This window comes from Rhinolophus sinicus, chromosome 3 (assembly GCF_057876585.1).
Source record: "Rhinolophus sinicus isolate RSI-liver-muscle chromosome 3, RSI-T2T, whole genome shotgun sequence".
NCBI classification, from domain to species: Eukaryota; Metazoa; Chordata; class Mammalia; order Chiroptera; family Rhinolophidae; genus Rhinolophus; species Rhinolophus sinicus.
Genome location: NC_142503.1, coordinates 59,395,838 through 59,408,176, shown reverse-complemented (window position 1 = coordinate 59,408,176; position 12,339 = coordinate 59,395,838). Strand labels below are relative to the sequence as shown.

The following is a 12,339-nucleotide window of genomic DNA, read 5'->3' as shown; positions in this document are numbered from 1 at the left end:
AACCGTCCCTCGCCGCCCAAGGGATTTTCTCCAGTGTTTTGCGTCTTCTGCAGAAGTCTAGAGGCTTTCGCATGACGAGTAATAAGAGTAGCACAATTTTCTAAAACCTAGATGTTAACACCGTGCTTTTGGGCGTCCTTCCCCACCCTACAAATATCCAGAAGAAGCAAAAAAAGACAAGCACAACAGCCCCCGACAAATCCTCAACACCTCCCCCACTCAATGCTTTCTGGAAGAGTGTTGGCAGCGCTATGTAGACAAAGGACAAAGACGCAGACAGCAGATCGCCCCGGGTCGCCAGCTTAGCCTGAGGACTCGGCCGGTGGAGCTCTTCCGCTGGGGACGACCCGGCGGCACCAAAGGTGAGGAGGCAGGGGCGGGGCTGGAACTCGGACCCCGCCCCCAGGTCCCGTTGGCGTCTCTGCGCCTGCGCACCCGGCGGAGGCCTGTGGCTGGGGAGCCCGAGTTCTGGGCTCTCCTTGCGCCCCAGTCCTCCGCCTCCTCCCCCGCCCCTTCCCACCTCCGCCCACTTGACGCGATGACGCACGGCAGGTTTGCGGACGTGGCGGCGGCGCAAGGTCCGGAAGACCGAGACGTTGGTAGCGGTTGCGGTGGCGGCGGCGGCTGGGGAGGAGGACCACGGAGGCGGCCAGAAACGGAGGCTCGGTCATGAACTTTCCCGGGACGGCAGCGGCGGCGGACCTGGCAGCCGTTTCCTCGTCGCGTCCCCCTTGCTAACGGGACAGGTAAAGATGGCGGCGAGAGGTGGGGAGTGGCTCCGTCCCGGACGCGGGTTTGGGCCCCAGCTGAACCCTCGCTGGAGGCGACGCGGGGCCCTCGGCCGCAGGTGTAGCAGGGGCTGCTGGAATAGACCCTGAGGTAGAGAGACCTTTGAGACGTCCCCAGCCAAAGCCCCTCGATGCACTGTAGGGGAAACTGAGGCTCAGAGGAAGGACTCCTACGTGCCCGATTTTCGGAGCAACGAATTTTCCGCCCAAACGCTGTATTTCTCCTACAACTTAGTGTTTGTATTGAATATTCGCTGAGGACATCTTGTTATATCGTCCAAGTGTGATGGTGTGACAAAAATCTGAGGTTCAATCATCACAGGGTAACAGAGGAAGAAAAACTAGACGTGTGGAATGGAGAGGGCGGCAAGTTTTTAAAAACTGAATTGGCTCTGGAGGATACGATCCCTGTGATTTGTCCTGATGCAAAACTACCTTGTACTTTATTGTTCTCTGTTTATGGAACGTCAAAGCGAAACACCCAACAGCAGCTATTACACAGAACGAAGATGTTTGGGAAACCATTTACATTCACAGACGAGCTGATGAATGCTTTAACCCCGTATCAATTGGTCCTTTTTGTGACTGCTTGTAATCTAGTAGCATGCAAGCTTGTTTCAGTTTTCTTAAGAGAGGTTTCGTGCTTTTTTTTCTTGCCCAAAGAGTATTAAGATAGGTGAAGAGAATTGAGTCAGAGGATTTGAATACTGTTGTCTTTCTAATCTATATAGTTGGCTCAGGTAATTAATTATCTGCCTGGGCCAAAGTCTAGCTTTTCACTTGGATTAGACACGCAACCAATTCTTGATTATTCAGAAACAAACAACACCAGTTTATGGCATGCTGCTGCCTGCATTTCATTACAAAGGGAAGTGAAGAGAGACAGTTCAGTCTTTGAATATTATTTAGCAAGTATCATGGACAGAGGTTGATGTAAACATCTAAAATGGCTTTTAGGCATTACTCCCTGACTTTCAGCTGTGTACTAAGCAAGTTTGAGGTTCTAAGAACAAATTGTGTCTATGAATCCACAGGATTCTTAGACATTTCCTAGATAAAAGAGACAGGATAGAAAAGACTTGGTTAAATAAGTGGAAATAAACTTATCTATTTTAGATGGGTAGCTTTCTTTAGTTTGGTAGCTGTCAAGTTAGGCATCTCAGTTCGTGGTAATAAATAATGTAACACCTGGAGGAAAAGGTGAAATCTACTTTATAGCTATTATCTACGTGATCTGAATTGAAACTCATTTTTGAGTTTTTAAAACATTATAATGTTGCCATAGAGCAGTCAGAAAATGAGTTTCAAGGGTTGGATTCAATTATGTGAAATAATTCCAAAAATTTTGTAAGTATAGAAAGTATAGTCTGTTGTCATCCATATTACAAATTCAGACTTTTGGAGTTGGTCTTTTCTGATTTTTTTTTTCTCTTTTCACGTACGTGGTACTTGTCCCTAATATTCAAAACTGAACTAAGTCCTTTGAGACATTATTTTGCTATGGCTTCCATGACCAGCATGGTTTCCTCCTCTGAACACTCCTTTTCTTTTTTCCCTTGTTGACTATCCTTCACCCAAACTAAATAATAGCAGTTCTTCAAGGCTCAATAAGACCCTGTTTTCTTATTCTGTACTCTCTAGGTAATCTCATCTATACCCACAGCTTCAAGTTTTCCACCTATGTGCAAGATGAGGCATGAAATTATATCTAACCCAGACCTTTCTGAATTTGACTAGATAGCCCACTGGGCTACTTGATATTCATTTGGGCTGCCTTAGAATTTATAATCGTATTCACTGCGCCCTTCCCCCAAGCTTTTCTTCCAATGTTCTGTATCTTAAAGAATGGCACCACACCATTTACTCTGTCAAATCAGAAATCTTAGCATGATTCTTCTTTCCACTGTTCCTATCTGAGCCGTATTAAGTCCTACGTATTTTATCTCCAAAATGCCTCTTTCTACCTGTCCACTTTTTTCCATCTTTCACAACAATAACTGAAAGCAATCTATCCTTTCTTATGCGAACAATTAATATGAAGCTAAAACTGTGAATGTGGAATTAGTTTATGTTCTCGTTTTAATAGACCAACTTGAAGGTGAGTTGAGAGTATGCAATTAAACAAAAAGTATTAATCGACATAAGTTTTTAACTTAGGTCAGCTCTCAGACAGTGTTTTTCTGAAATAGAAATGTACATGGTGACCTAAAATCTGTTCATTCTTTATCGACCGGAAATTGATTTTGATGAGTACTTTGGTAAATTAAAGTTTGGTGAAAAGCTTCCAGAGAAGAAAAATCCCTGGTCAAAAGCAAAATTATGACCTCTATAGAAGATACCTACTGCACTAAATATACTCTCACATCATCATGATACAGGAAGGTAGGTAGGAATACAAAAGATATTTCAACTCCACATGAACTTAAAATGCAGAACAAGCCAAAAAGTTTTGGGTTCATAAAAGTATTGTGTGTTTACCTATAAAAACTTTGATTCCATCAGAACTATAAATTGTACATATATGATCACAAGTTCTTAAGACCTAATACAAAATTATCTAATATTTTTCACATACTCACAATAAGGGGAACTTTATTTTCTTGATCTAAAAAAAAATTATAGCAATCTGCCCTTGTTAAAATGAAATCACCCTAATGTTTTGTGATATATGGTCTATAAAAATGGATTGTTTATCCCATCCATTGTCTCCACTACCACATATGTTCACTGTATTTCAACAGCTATAAAACTTGAACCTAAGTTTTTACATAACTAAAACTATCCTTTAAGAAAAAAACAAAAGGTGAAGTTTCCTGAATGTAAGATTATTGTAAATCAGTCAAATGGATCAACTACATGACAATTTTCTCTGTCTTCTTTCCCAGATTTTGACATTATGGCAGGGAGGCATCAGAATCGTAGCTATCCTCTTCCAGGAGTTCATTCAAGTGGTCAAGTACATGCATTTGGAAATTGTATGGAGAGTGATGTGTTGGAGGAGGATGCTGAAGTGTATGAGCTTCGATCCAGAGGAAAAGAGAAAATCCGAAGAAGTACATCAAGAGATAGACTCGATGACATTATAGTATTAACAAAAGATATACAGGAAGGAGATACTTTAAATGCCATAGCCCTTCAGTACTGTTGTACGGTAAGTTCTAATTTGATTTTGCATAATGCAATCCAAAATAAGTATTTATTCAGTGCCATTTTATCTTGTATTTTCCTTCCCTCTCCACCCTGCCATCCCTCGTTTTTTCTTCTTTCCATAGAAATCTGTATCATGTTGGTGGAGGTTAACTTTTTAGATTGTTAAATGAATACTCAAATTTCTTGTTATTTCTAAATCCTGTTTTTAATACTGAAATTCTATTTTTAATACTGAAAAACACCCAAATGTGTTATTTTTTCCTCCTCAGTCCAAGTTTTAAGAATGTAGAAGTATATTAGGAAGTTTTTTCTGCCCGTTTCCTGAGATAACACACTTGTGTTTCTTCCCATACTTTTTTTGTGCTTTTAAGTGTGTGTGTGTACACACACATATATATCCATATATATTCATATACACACATACACACATACACACATAAATACATATATATGGATATATTTAAAATACTTGGAAGGTTGGTGATTATTGTGGTTTTTAAAATTGGTTTATACTATGCCTATTACTCTTCAAGTTGCCTTTGCCTTTTTTTTAATTTCTTAGCATGTAAGACTTAGGATATCCCTCATAGTCTTATAGATCTAACTCATTATTTTATATAGCTATGTAATACTCCATAGTATGGATGTACCATAATCATTAAGCCATTTTCCTACTTATGGATAGTCAGGATTTTCCCCATGTTTTGCATTCTGCTGTGAATATCATCACAACTATATCTTTCAATGGAGGTGCTTTTATTTCTGTAGACTAGATTCCCAAAAGTGAGATTGGTAGATAAAAGGAACGTTGTGTATTTTTTATTTTAGTAGACATTAAACTGTTTAAACCCATTTAATATCTATGTCATTATGTCCATCTTGCATCCTTAGCATGAATCTGTTTTCTTGTAAACACATTGATATGGAAACTATTTAGAACAATGGTTTTCAAACTTTTTGTTCTCATACTCCCAGTAGAGTTTTAAAATGTACCATGTACCTCCTTGCATATATTAAAGCGAACTTCTGAAGTAATTCCTAATGATATAGCTACGAAGGATGTAATTTCTAGAATGTTGTCAATATTGATATTTAAAAAATAAGACTATAGAATACCCTTTAAATGTATGCGTGGAATTCTAAATACTACCAGGATTTACTACCTGAAATCATTCAAATAATATGTATGTGTACACACATACACACTCTTTTTTTAATAGCATGAAATTTTGTATCATTTTTTCTTTTTCCTTTGTTAACATTTTTATTCTTCCCCTCAAAATCTTTTAATAATGTAAAGAATTTATATACTTAAAAATGTTTTACGATTACGTTATAGTTATCTGCAATAGAAACATATTTATAAACATATATAAATTTAAATTGAATTTTAAAGTCTTATGATGATGAGATTCTATGTATTTTTTTTCTGAATAATTATAGCAATTCACAACTGATCAAAATATATGTTACAAAGTTTGATTTAAAAATTGAATAAAATATTTTATTGAAATGCATTTCTTGATGAAGTCAAGAGCTGGGTTTTTTTTTTTTTTTTTTGCAGTGCATGTATGGCAATACTATACATTATTAAATCAGAAAATATCTGATTTCATTTTTTAATGCACATAAACATATGAATATGTGGTTTGTAGAGAAATAAATTACAGAATGTGCCTTAAAAGATCAATGATGGAAAGTAATCAAAATTGAAAATTAGGGGCAAGGCTAAAACTATCACGTGGAGATCCAAGAGATGAGTGTGGTCCAGTAGCTTCATTTAGACAAAGACATTAGTTTTCCTTTCATGAACCTGGAAAATTTTCTAAGAAGAGAAATTTGAAATGCTATCTGAATGATTAAAAATAGGTTACATTTCCAATGAGATAGGTGAAAAGGAGAAAGTATTTCGGGCATATGACAGTGATATGGAGACGATTACAAGGAGGAGATAAATAAGGTGAACAATACAGGGAGTTTAATAGGTGTTTCAGAAATGAGTATCATAGACTGATTGGAATGAAGTACTTTGAGATAACTGAGGAAAAGTTTGACCCATATAGTAAGGACACCACTGTACGGTTTTAACTAGAGTACTGAAAAATGGTGGGGGGAGGCTGCTGGTGAATTGGAGGGGACCTAATAAAGAAGACGTTAGAATAATTCAAATGAAGATGAGCAGGGTTTAGGCTAAAATATCTGTTAGTAAGGATAGAGGAGAAGCTGACAGAAAATGTATTTGGAGAAATCACATGATGCACCAGCTGATTCCTTATTGATTCCTTATTTAGAATGAAGAATGATGAAAGGCAATTAGTTTAACATTAGAGGAAAGATGGCATTGGCTATAAGGAAAATTGATACAACACAGGGAATTAAGATAATTAAATATCAACTAGCAAAAAAGCCTAACCTTACGAAAGGATTTATCATTTAAAAAATACAGTGGTGCTGTAATTCCATTTATAAATATTCAGTGATAAGAATTGTGAAAAATATACCGGTTATAAAACAGGAGTAAGAAACTAAAAAGGTCAAGGTTTGAGTCCTATATGCAATCAAGCAAGTTAGCAGAACACAGAAAATATAGGAATATTCAGAGAAATAACCTAAGGAGACACTAAATCTTGGAAACCTAGTTCAGAAAGAGTATTGAGCAGTTATTAGAATATAACCAAGTAAAAGAACATTTAAAGAGAATAGGGTCAGGCTCTGGGGTTTTGTCAACAAGTCTTCATTTGCCTTAAGAAAAAATAAGTCTCGAGGTAGTAAAAATGACAAAATGCCCTTTATCTTTACTGTCTCATCTCCCAGTTACTCTTCAATCCTTTCTCCCTCCTCCTGCCACACATACACTTCAAGGGAATTGATTTTTCCAACTGGAACTCTCAGTCTTCAGACATGATCAGTAATCTGCCATTGATCAAGTTCACCACTCTCCTAAAACTCTCTATGTTTGACCTTGATTCTTCTACAGGTTTCTGATTTTCCTATTAATATTTAATAATAGTTAACATTTGCATAGTTTGCTATATATCACTATTCTAAATGTCTTTCATACATTTTAATTCATTAGTCTTTACAACAACCCTATATGTTGCTTTTTTTTTTTTTTTTACAGGTAGCAGATATCAAGAGGGTTAACAATCTCATCTGCGATCAAGACTTTTTTGCCCTTAGGTCCATCAAAATACCAGTAAAAAAGTTTAGTTCATTGACTGAAACACTTTATCCTCCAAAAGGAAGACAGGCTTCACATCCATCATGTGTTCAATACGTTCCAGAACAGCAGGAAATTCTGCCACCTAATGATTCTCTTTCTTCCAGTGAGTCAGCTGGTAGCTTTTTAAAAGAAGTGGACCGAGACATAGAACAAATAGTAAAATGTACAGACACCAAAAGAGAGAACCTTAACGAGGTGGTGTCTGCCTTAACAGCACAACAAGTACGTTTTGAACCTGATAACAAAAACATTCAACGTAAGGATCCTTATTATGGAGCAGACTGGGGAATAGGGTGGTGGACAGCTGTAGTGATAATGTTGATAGTAGGCATAATAACGCCAGTATTTTACTTGCTGTATTACGAAATTTTAGCTAAAGTGGATGTTAGTCACCATTCAACAGTGGATTCTTCACATTTGCATTCAGGAGTCACACCCCCATCACAGCAGAGAGAAATGGACAATGGAATTGCTCCAACTAAAGGAATGCCCTTTGGTCAACAAGATGATCATAAACTATATAGTCATGATTCTCAGTCACCTGCTGGTCAACACAAAACATAACATTAGCTCATAACAATTTAGTGATCACAGGTACATCGGGAATGTGGTGAATCAATTATATTCAATAACCACTTCAGAGGCAGAATTTAGGGAAGTTTGAAGATGCTTTTGTTTTTCACCTTTGAGCCATCTACAAATGGATCGAGTACAATATCCCTGCAGTTGCTGGTTATTTATATTGAGAGCAGTAAATCCATAAATCTGTTTTATCAATGCTTAAAGCAGAAATTAATTAAATAGTATCTACTAGGAAGTTGTTGACTTGGAAAACCCATCATTTTTCTATTCAAAATTGGTTATGTTTAAATTTTATTTTTAAGTAATAATTTTTGGTTTAAGGCTTTTAGTTAATAAGCAGAATAATGATAGCAACATTATAATAGATACCTGCAACTGAAGAAAATTTACTCCTGTGAACCATCAAAATAGTTGCAAAAAAAGTTTGACTCTAAAATTATTTATGATAGCACACACTTAATACTCCATTTTGAAACTTTGAAAACAAGTTTAGCACATAATGCTATGAAAACATAAGTAGGAACAGAAGTGGGAAAGTAATGTATGTAATAATGTCTGTAATAGAGGCTAAGATATAGATTAAATATTTTTTAGCCCTGAAAATAATGTGTATGGTTGGGAAGTTGCCATTTAATCACTAGAACACTGGATTAGGTAAAGACCTAAAAGAAATCTTTGTCTCTTAAAGAATGCTGCCTCTGCTTCTGTTTTTTTGTCTCTGATATTTGAAAGCACTTTTGTAATTTTTGATGAAAAGTGTTACATACATATGGACAGATTAGCATTGAGACAGTAACTCTATATACTGTGATAAGTTGTTGCTATGTTATATGTGGTAACATGCCTTAATTGCATTTAATGCCTTATGTGTAATCTAAGTTTTAAAATTAAAGTTAGGCATTGTTTCATATGGTTCTATCAGATTCATAACATAGAGAACAGAGGCCAAAGATTTATGAATTGGTTGAAAGGGCTTGATAGTGCCACTTTTTAAGATCTATGGATCTGGTAGATAAGAAGCATTTGCATACTGATCCCATCATTTAATTTTTAAAAGTATGTTTTTAAAAATGTAACCAGAATGATTCATTAGAAGTAAGATTGGGCGTCTGGATTGCGTTTTTGTATAATAAAGTGTACCTTAAGATCTATAATACCACCTCATTTTCTGGGCATTATTTCCTAATTTTAGTGTTTCAGCTTTTTGACCAATTTGTATTTCAAACTCCAATCTTGATACAACATGGGGTGAATGCACCTTCAGTAGCAAAGTTATAAAAAGACAGGACAGAGAAGTCAAACATTAAAACCTTTGCGTATATTTGAGGAACTTAGACAATTACCAAAAAGTGTTAATATGGAAGTTGCAGCAAATTGATTTTTTGAATAACTCTTAGTTTAAATTTTAAAAAATTGTTTTAATGTGCCTTGGGCATCTTGAAAAGAGGAATATGATCTTTCTAATTTATGCTCAGTGTTAACTTGGTCAGTTTACATTGTATTTATTAAGCCTGCTGAAAAATCAAGTTTGAGGGAAGAAACTACAGATTATTTTAGAGTAGAATGGGGCTGTATGGCCTTTCAAGAACTTTGTTTACATCAAATTGATGAAATTATGGAGAGTCAGTGATTCCTTTTTGCTAGTGGTACTTTGAAATTGTGATAGAGGTCTGATTTCCAGGATATGTCACTTATTTTTAAAGTAGTGAGGTGTATACTATGTACTTGCTGATTAAAAACCATTTCTGTTTTGCAAAATGTCCTGTTCCTTGAAGGAAATATAACATCCTTATACAAAATCAGGCAGTTTCCTTTTTCTGTATGTTTGAATTATATATTTTAATTGAATATAATTTGAATTATATATAATTCTATGTTATATATAGAATTAGATTCTAAACGTCATTTTTAAAAGAAAAATTCCTAAGCATTTAATAGGTGCAGAATAATTTTAGCTTTTAAAAAGTACTAACATACATCAAAATTTGTAGCAAATGCAGGTTACTTTGTAAAACTTAATAAAATAAGAAATTGTTATTGTTGGACATTGTGGACATTAATTGTATTGAAACACTTAATTTGAAATTACTCTGAGGCTTCATGTTAAAGGATATATATGTATAGTATACGTAAAAGTAACAGAACTGAGTCATTATATTTGGTTCACTTAAAAAATTGGAGTTGTGAAGAAAAATCAGCTATTTTTAGGGCTTTTTTTTTTTATTATTAAAGTCTGGGTACAATGGTTTAGGTTGTTTTGAACTAATGGATGTTATTTAAGATATACTGATGATAGAGTCTGCTGGCCACAAGAATTTAGAAGACTGCAATGTTAAATTAACTTCTCCAGAGGGCTTTTTGTTTTTTAAAGCTTTTCTTTTTCTGGACTCTACTTGCTGTTCAGTGGCCTGAAGAGTTTTTTAAATGAACCACTACTTAGCAATTAGTTCTTTTTAAAAAGTATCTACTTCTAAAATTACCTACTTGGGAATATGAAGGATACAGTTAGAATTTTAGCAATATGAAGCAAGGATCCAGTCAGTGTTATAGGGTGAAAGTGTAATTTTTAGAAATATTTATTTAAATTGTGCATTATGATGGAAATCAGTATTTTGAATTACAACAATGTTGCTCAGGAAGTCAGTATTTTTTTTTTCCAAGTATGTGCATATTGCACTGTTAGAGCATAGAAATATCTGCATTATATAATTCTTTCTACATGCAAAAACTATAAACCTTTTCTATAATGTATTTTATACAAATGCAGAATGGAATTGTAGAACTTTATGTTAGCATGTTCACTTGTAAAACTGGTTTTTAAAAGTTTTTGTCCCTTATTTTTCATATTTTAAAAGATCTTCAGAATATAATAAAGTTTCTATTTTATTCAATCTAAAATGGAAGCTGGTGAATTTAATTGAATAAAGCACACCTTTTCTCCTCTTTCAAACTATTTGAAATAGAGCTATTAATGTTAAGATAGATCAAGTTGCCACCCCCCTTGTTACATTGAAACAAAATCCACTGGATTATTTATAGGATGAAATGGAATGAAAACAAATTTCAGTTGAATGTTCTCTGGGGATCTTGGATGTCAGGGAAGAAGAAGACCTCATAAGGCAAGGTCCCTGACTTGGCAAGTTGTGGATCAGTCATAACAATATACTCTGTATGTAAATTTTATGAAACATCTACTTCAAGAATATTCATTTTCAAAAATTAACATACAGTGGCAAAAAAAACGAGAAAGTTATTTGGAGCTTGTATTTAATGGAGGAATTTAATAGTGTAATTTTTTTTTTTTCATTTTTAAAGTCATCTTGATCTTAAAATTGTATGTAATTTTTTTGTATAAGAAGAAAGTTTTTACTATGGAGCTTTTAACCGTACATAGTAAGGCAAAGCTTGACATTTTTGAGGTAGTGGGGAAGGAAAGATTAACATCCAATGAATGTGTTAGCATTCTCTAGTACCCAGTGTCCATGATACTAGAGACCCCACTAATATTACCTCTGCCAAATCTCTTAGTTTATCACTTGAACCACTTTGAGTTTTGTTGGTGGTGGTGGTTCAAGAGTATTTGATAGTAGCACTGCTGCTTAGTATACAGTTATTTTACCAGGTAAAATCCATATTAGTTTTCTCTAATATATTTAAGTAGGTTCAAAATAAAACAACATTAAAACTTAATGTGTAAGAACTTAATGTGTAAACACAAAAATAAACATTATGGCAACAAAACAGTCTTGCATGTTATACAGCAATTTTAAAGACACTTCACCAATAAATACTTTTTTATATATAAGATTATCTGTGCATTAAAGTTTACCTTCCCATGGACTAAAACTTCACAGTCTCTGAGATCTTAAACCACAAAAACAAGATTCATGCTGGCAAAAGCAACCTGCAAATACTTTCTGCCTGTTCTCTACTTTAAACTTGTAGAGATCTGTCCACAGGGGAAGACAATGCACTTCAGGGAGATGGCGGAGGCTTCCCAGAGCAAATCCCTGCCCAAAGGGCTGTCTTACCATCTTGCAGGATTAAAATGGTGGAGACAGATTGAAAGCTAGGGAAAAAACCACCTGTATCTTTGGTGTATTTGCCATTTTCAAACAATTGTCAGATTTACAATAAGGCAAGTAAACAACCACAGAGATAAGCCATAAGTGGTATTTGGCTAAGGTACTAAGTAAGGAAGTGAGAGCATAAAACAGCTATGTTAATTACCATCTTCAATGACTTTATTTGCCCATTGCAACCCAAACTTTAAGTGAGGTTTCTACTCTAGATATAGTAGAATGCTGCTTTAAAGTAGACCTATTCATGTTTTCCATTTTGAATCTTTTTAAAAATTTTTATAAGCTCCTTTAAACAAAAAATAATTCACATATGATCAACATAGCACTGAACTAATAATGGCCCGCCCACCCATCTTGAATTATCTGTGGAAGTATTACAATTTTACATGATCTTTGTTCCTGAGAAAGCCATGTTATAAAATGACACAAGACTATAAATATTCCCCCTCAAGATAGGAAAGCAGAATACAATAATTTTGTGAGGAAAACAGGTTTGTTTCTCAAAACAGTGTTT

At 35.1% G+C, this 12,339-nt stretch overlaps 1 protein-coding gene and 1 pseudogene across 1 annotated transcript; one reads left to right on the top strand and one right to left on the bottom strand.

Moving 5' to 3' along the window:
* Positions 1 to 302: 302 nt before the first annotated feature.
* LOC148758495 (uncharacterized) lies at positions 303 to 2,770 on the bottom strand (annotated as a pseudogene).
* Positions 608 to 9,788, top strand: LYSMD3 (LysM domain containing 3). Its single transcript, XM_019734249.3, has 3 exons — positions 608 to 746; positions 3,674 to 3,939; positions 7,060 to 9,788. The coding sequence occupies exons 2-3, from the start codon at positions 3,685 to 3,687 to the stop codon at positions 7,723 to 7,725; spliced, it is 921 nt and encodes a 306-aa protein (XP_019589808.1). The 5' UTR covers positions 608 to 746; positions 3,674 to 3,684; the 3' UTR covers positions 7,726 to 9,788.
* Positions 9,789 to 12,339: the final 2,551 nt, after the last annotated feature.

What these genes read in the sequence shown, in the direction of transcription:
- LYSMD3 (XM_019734249.3), top strand. Translation starts at nt 3,685, where the DNA reads ATGGCAGGGAGGCATCAGAATCGTAGCTATCCTCTTCCAGGAGTTCAT. An exon ending in CCCTTCAGTACTGTTGTACG is followed by an intron (nt 3,940 to 7,059) that starts GTAAGTTCTAAT and finishes TTTTTTTTACAG; the next exon opens with GTAGCAGATATCAAGAGGGT.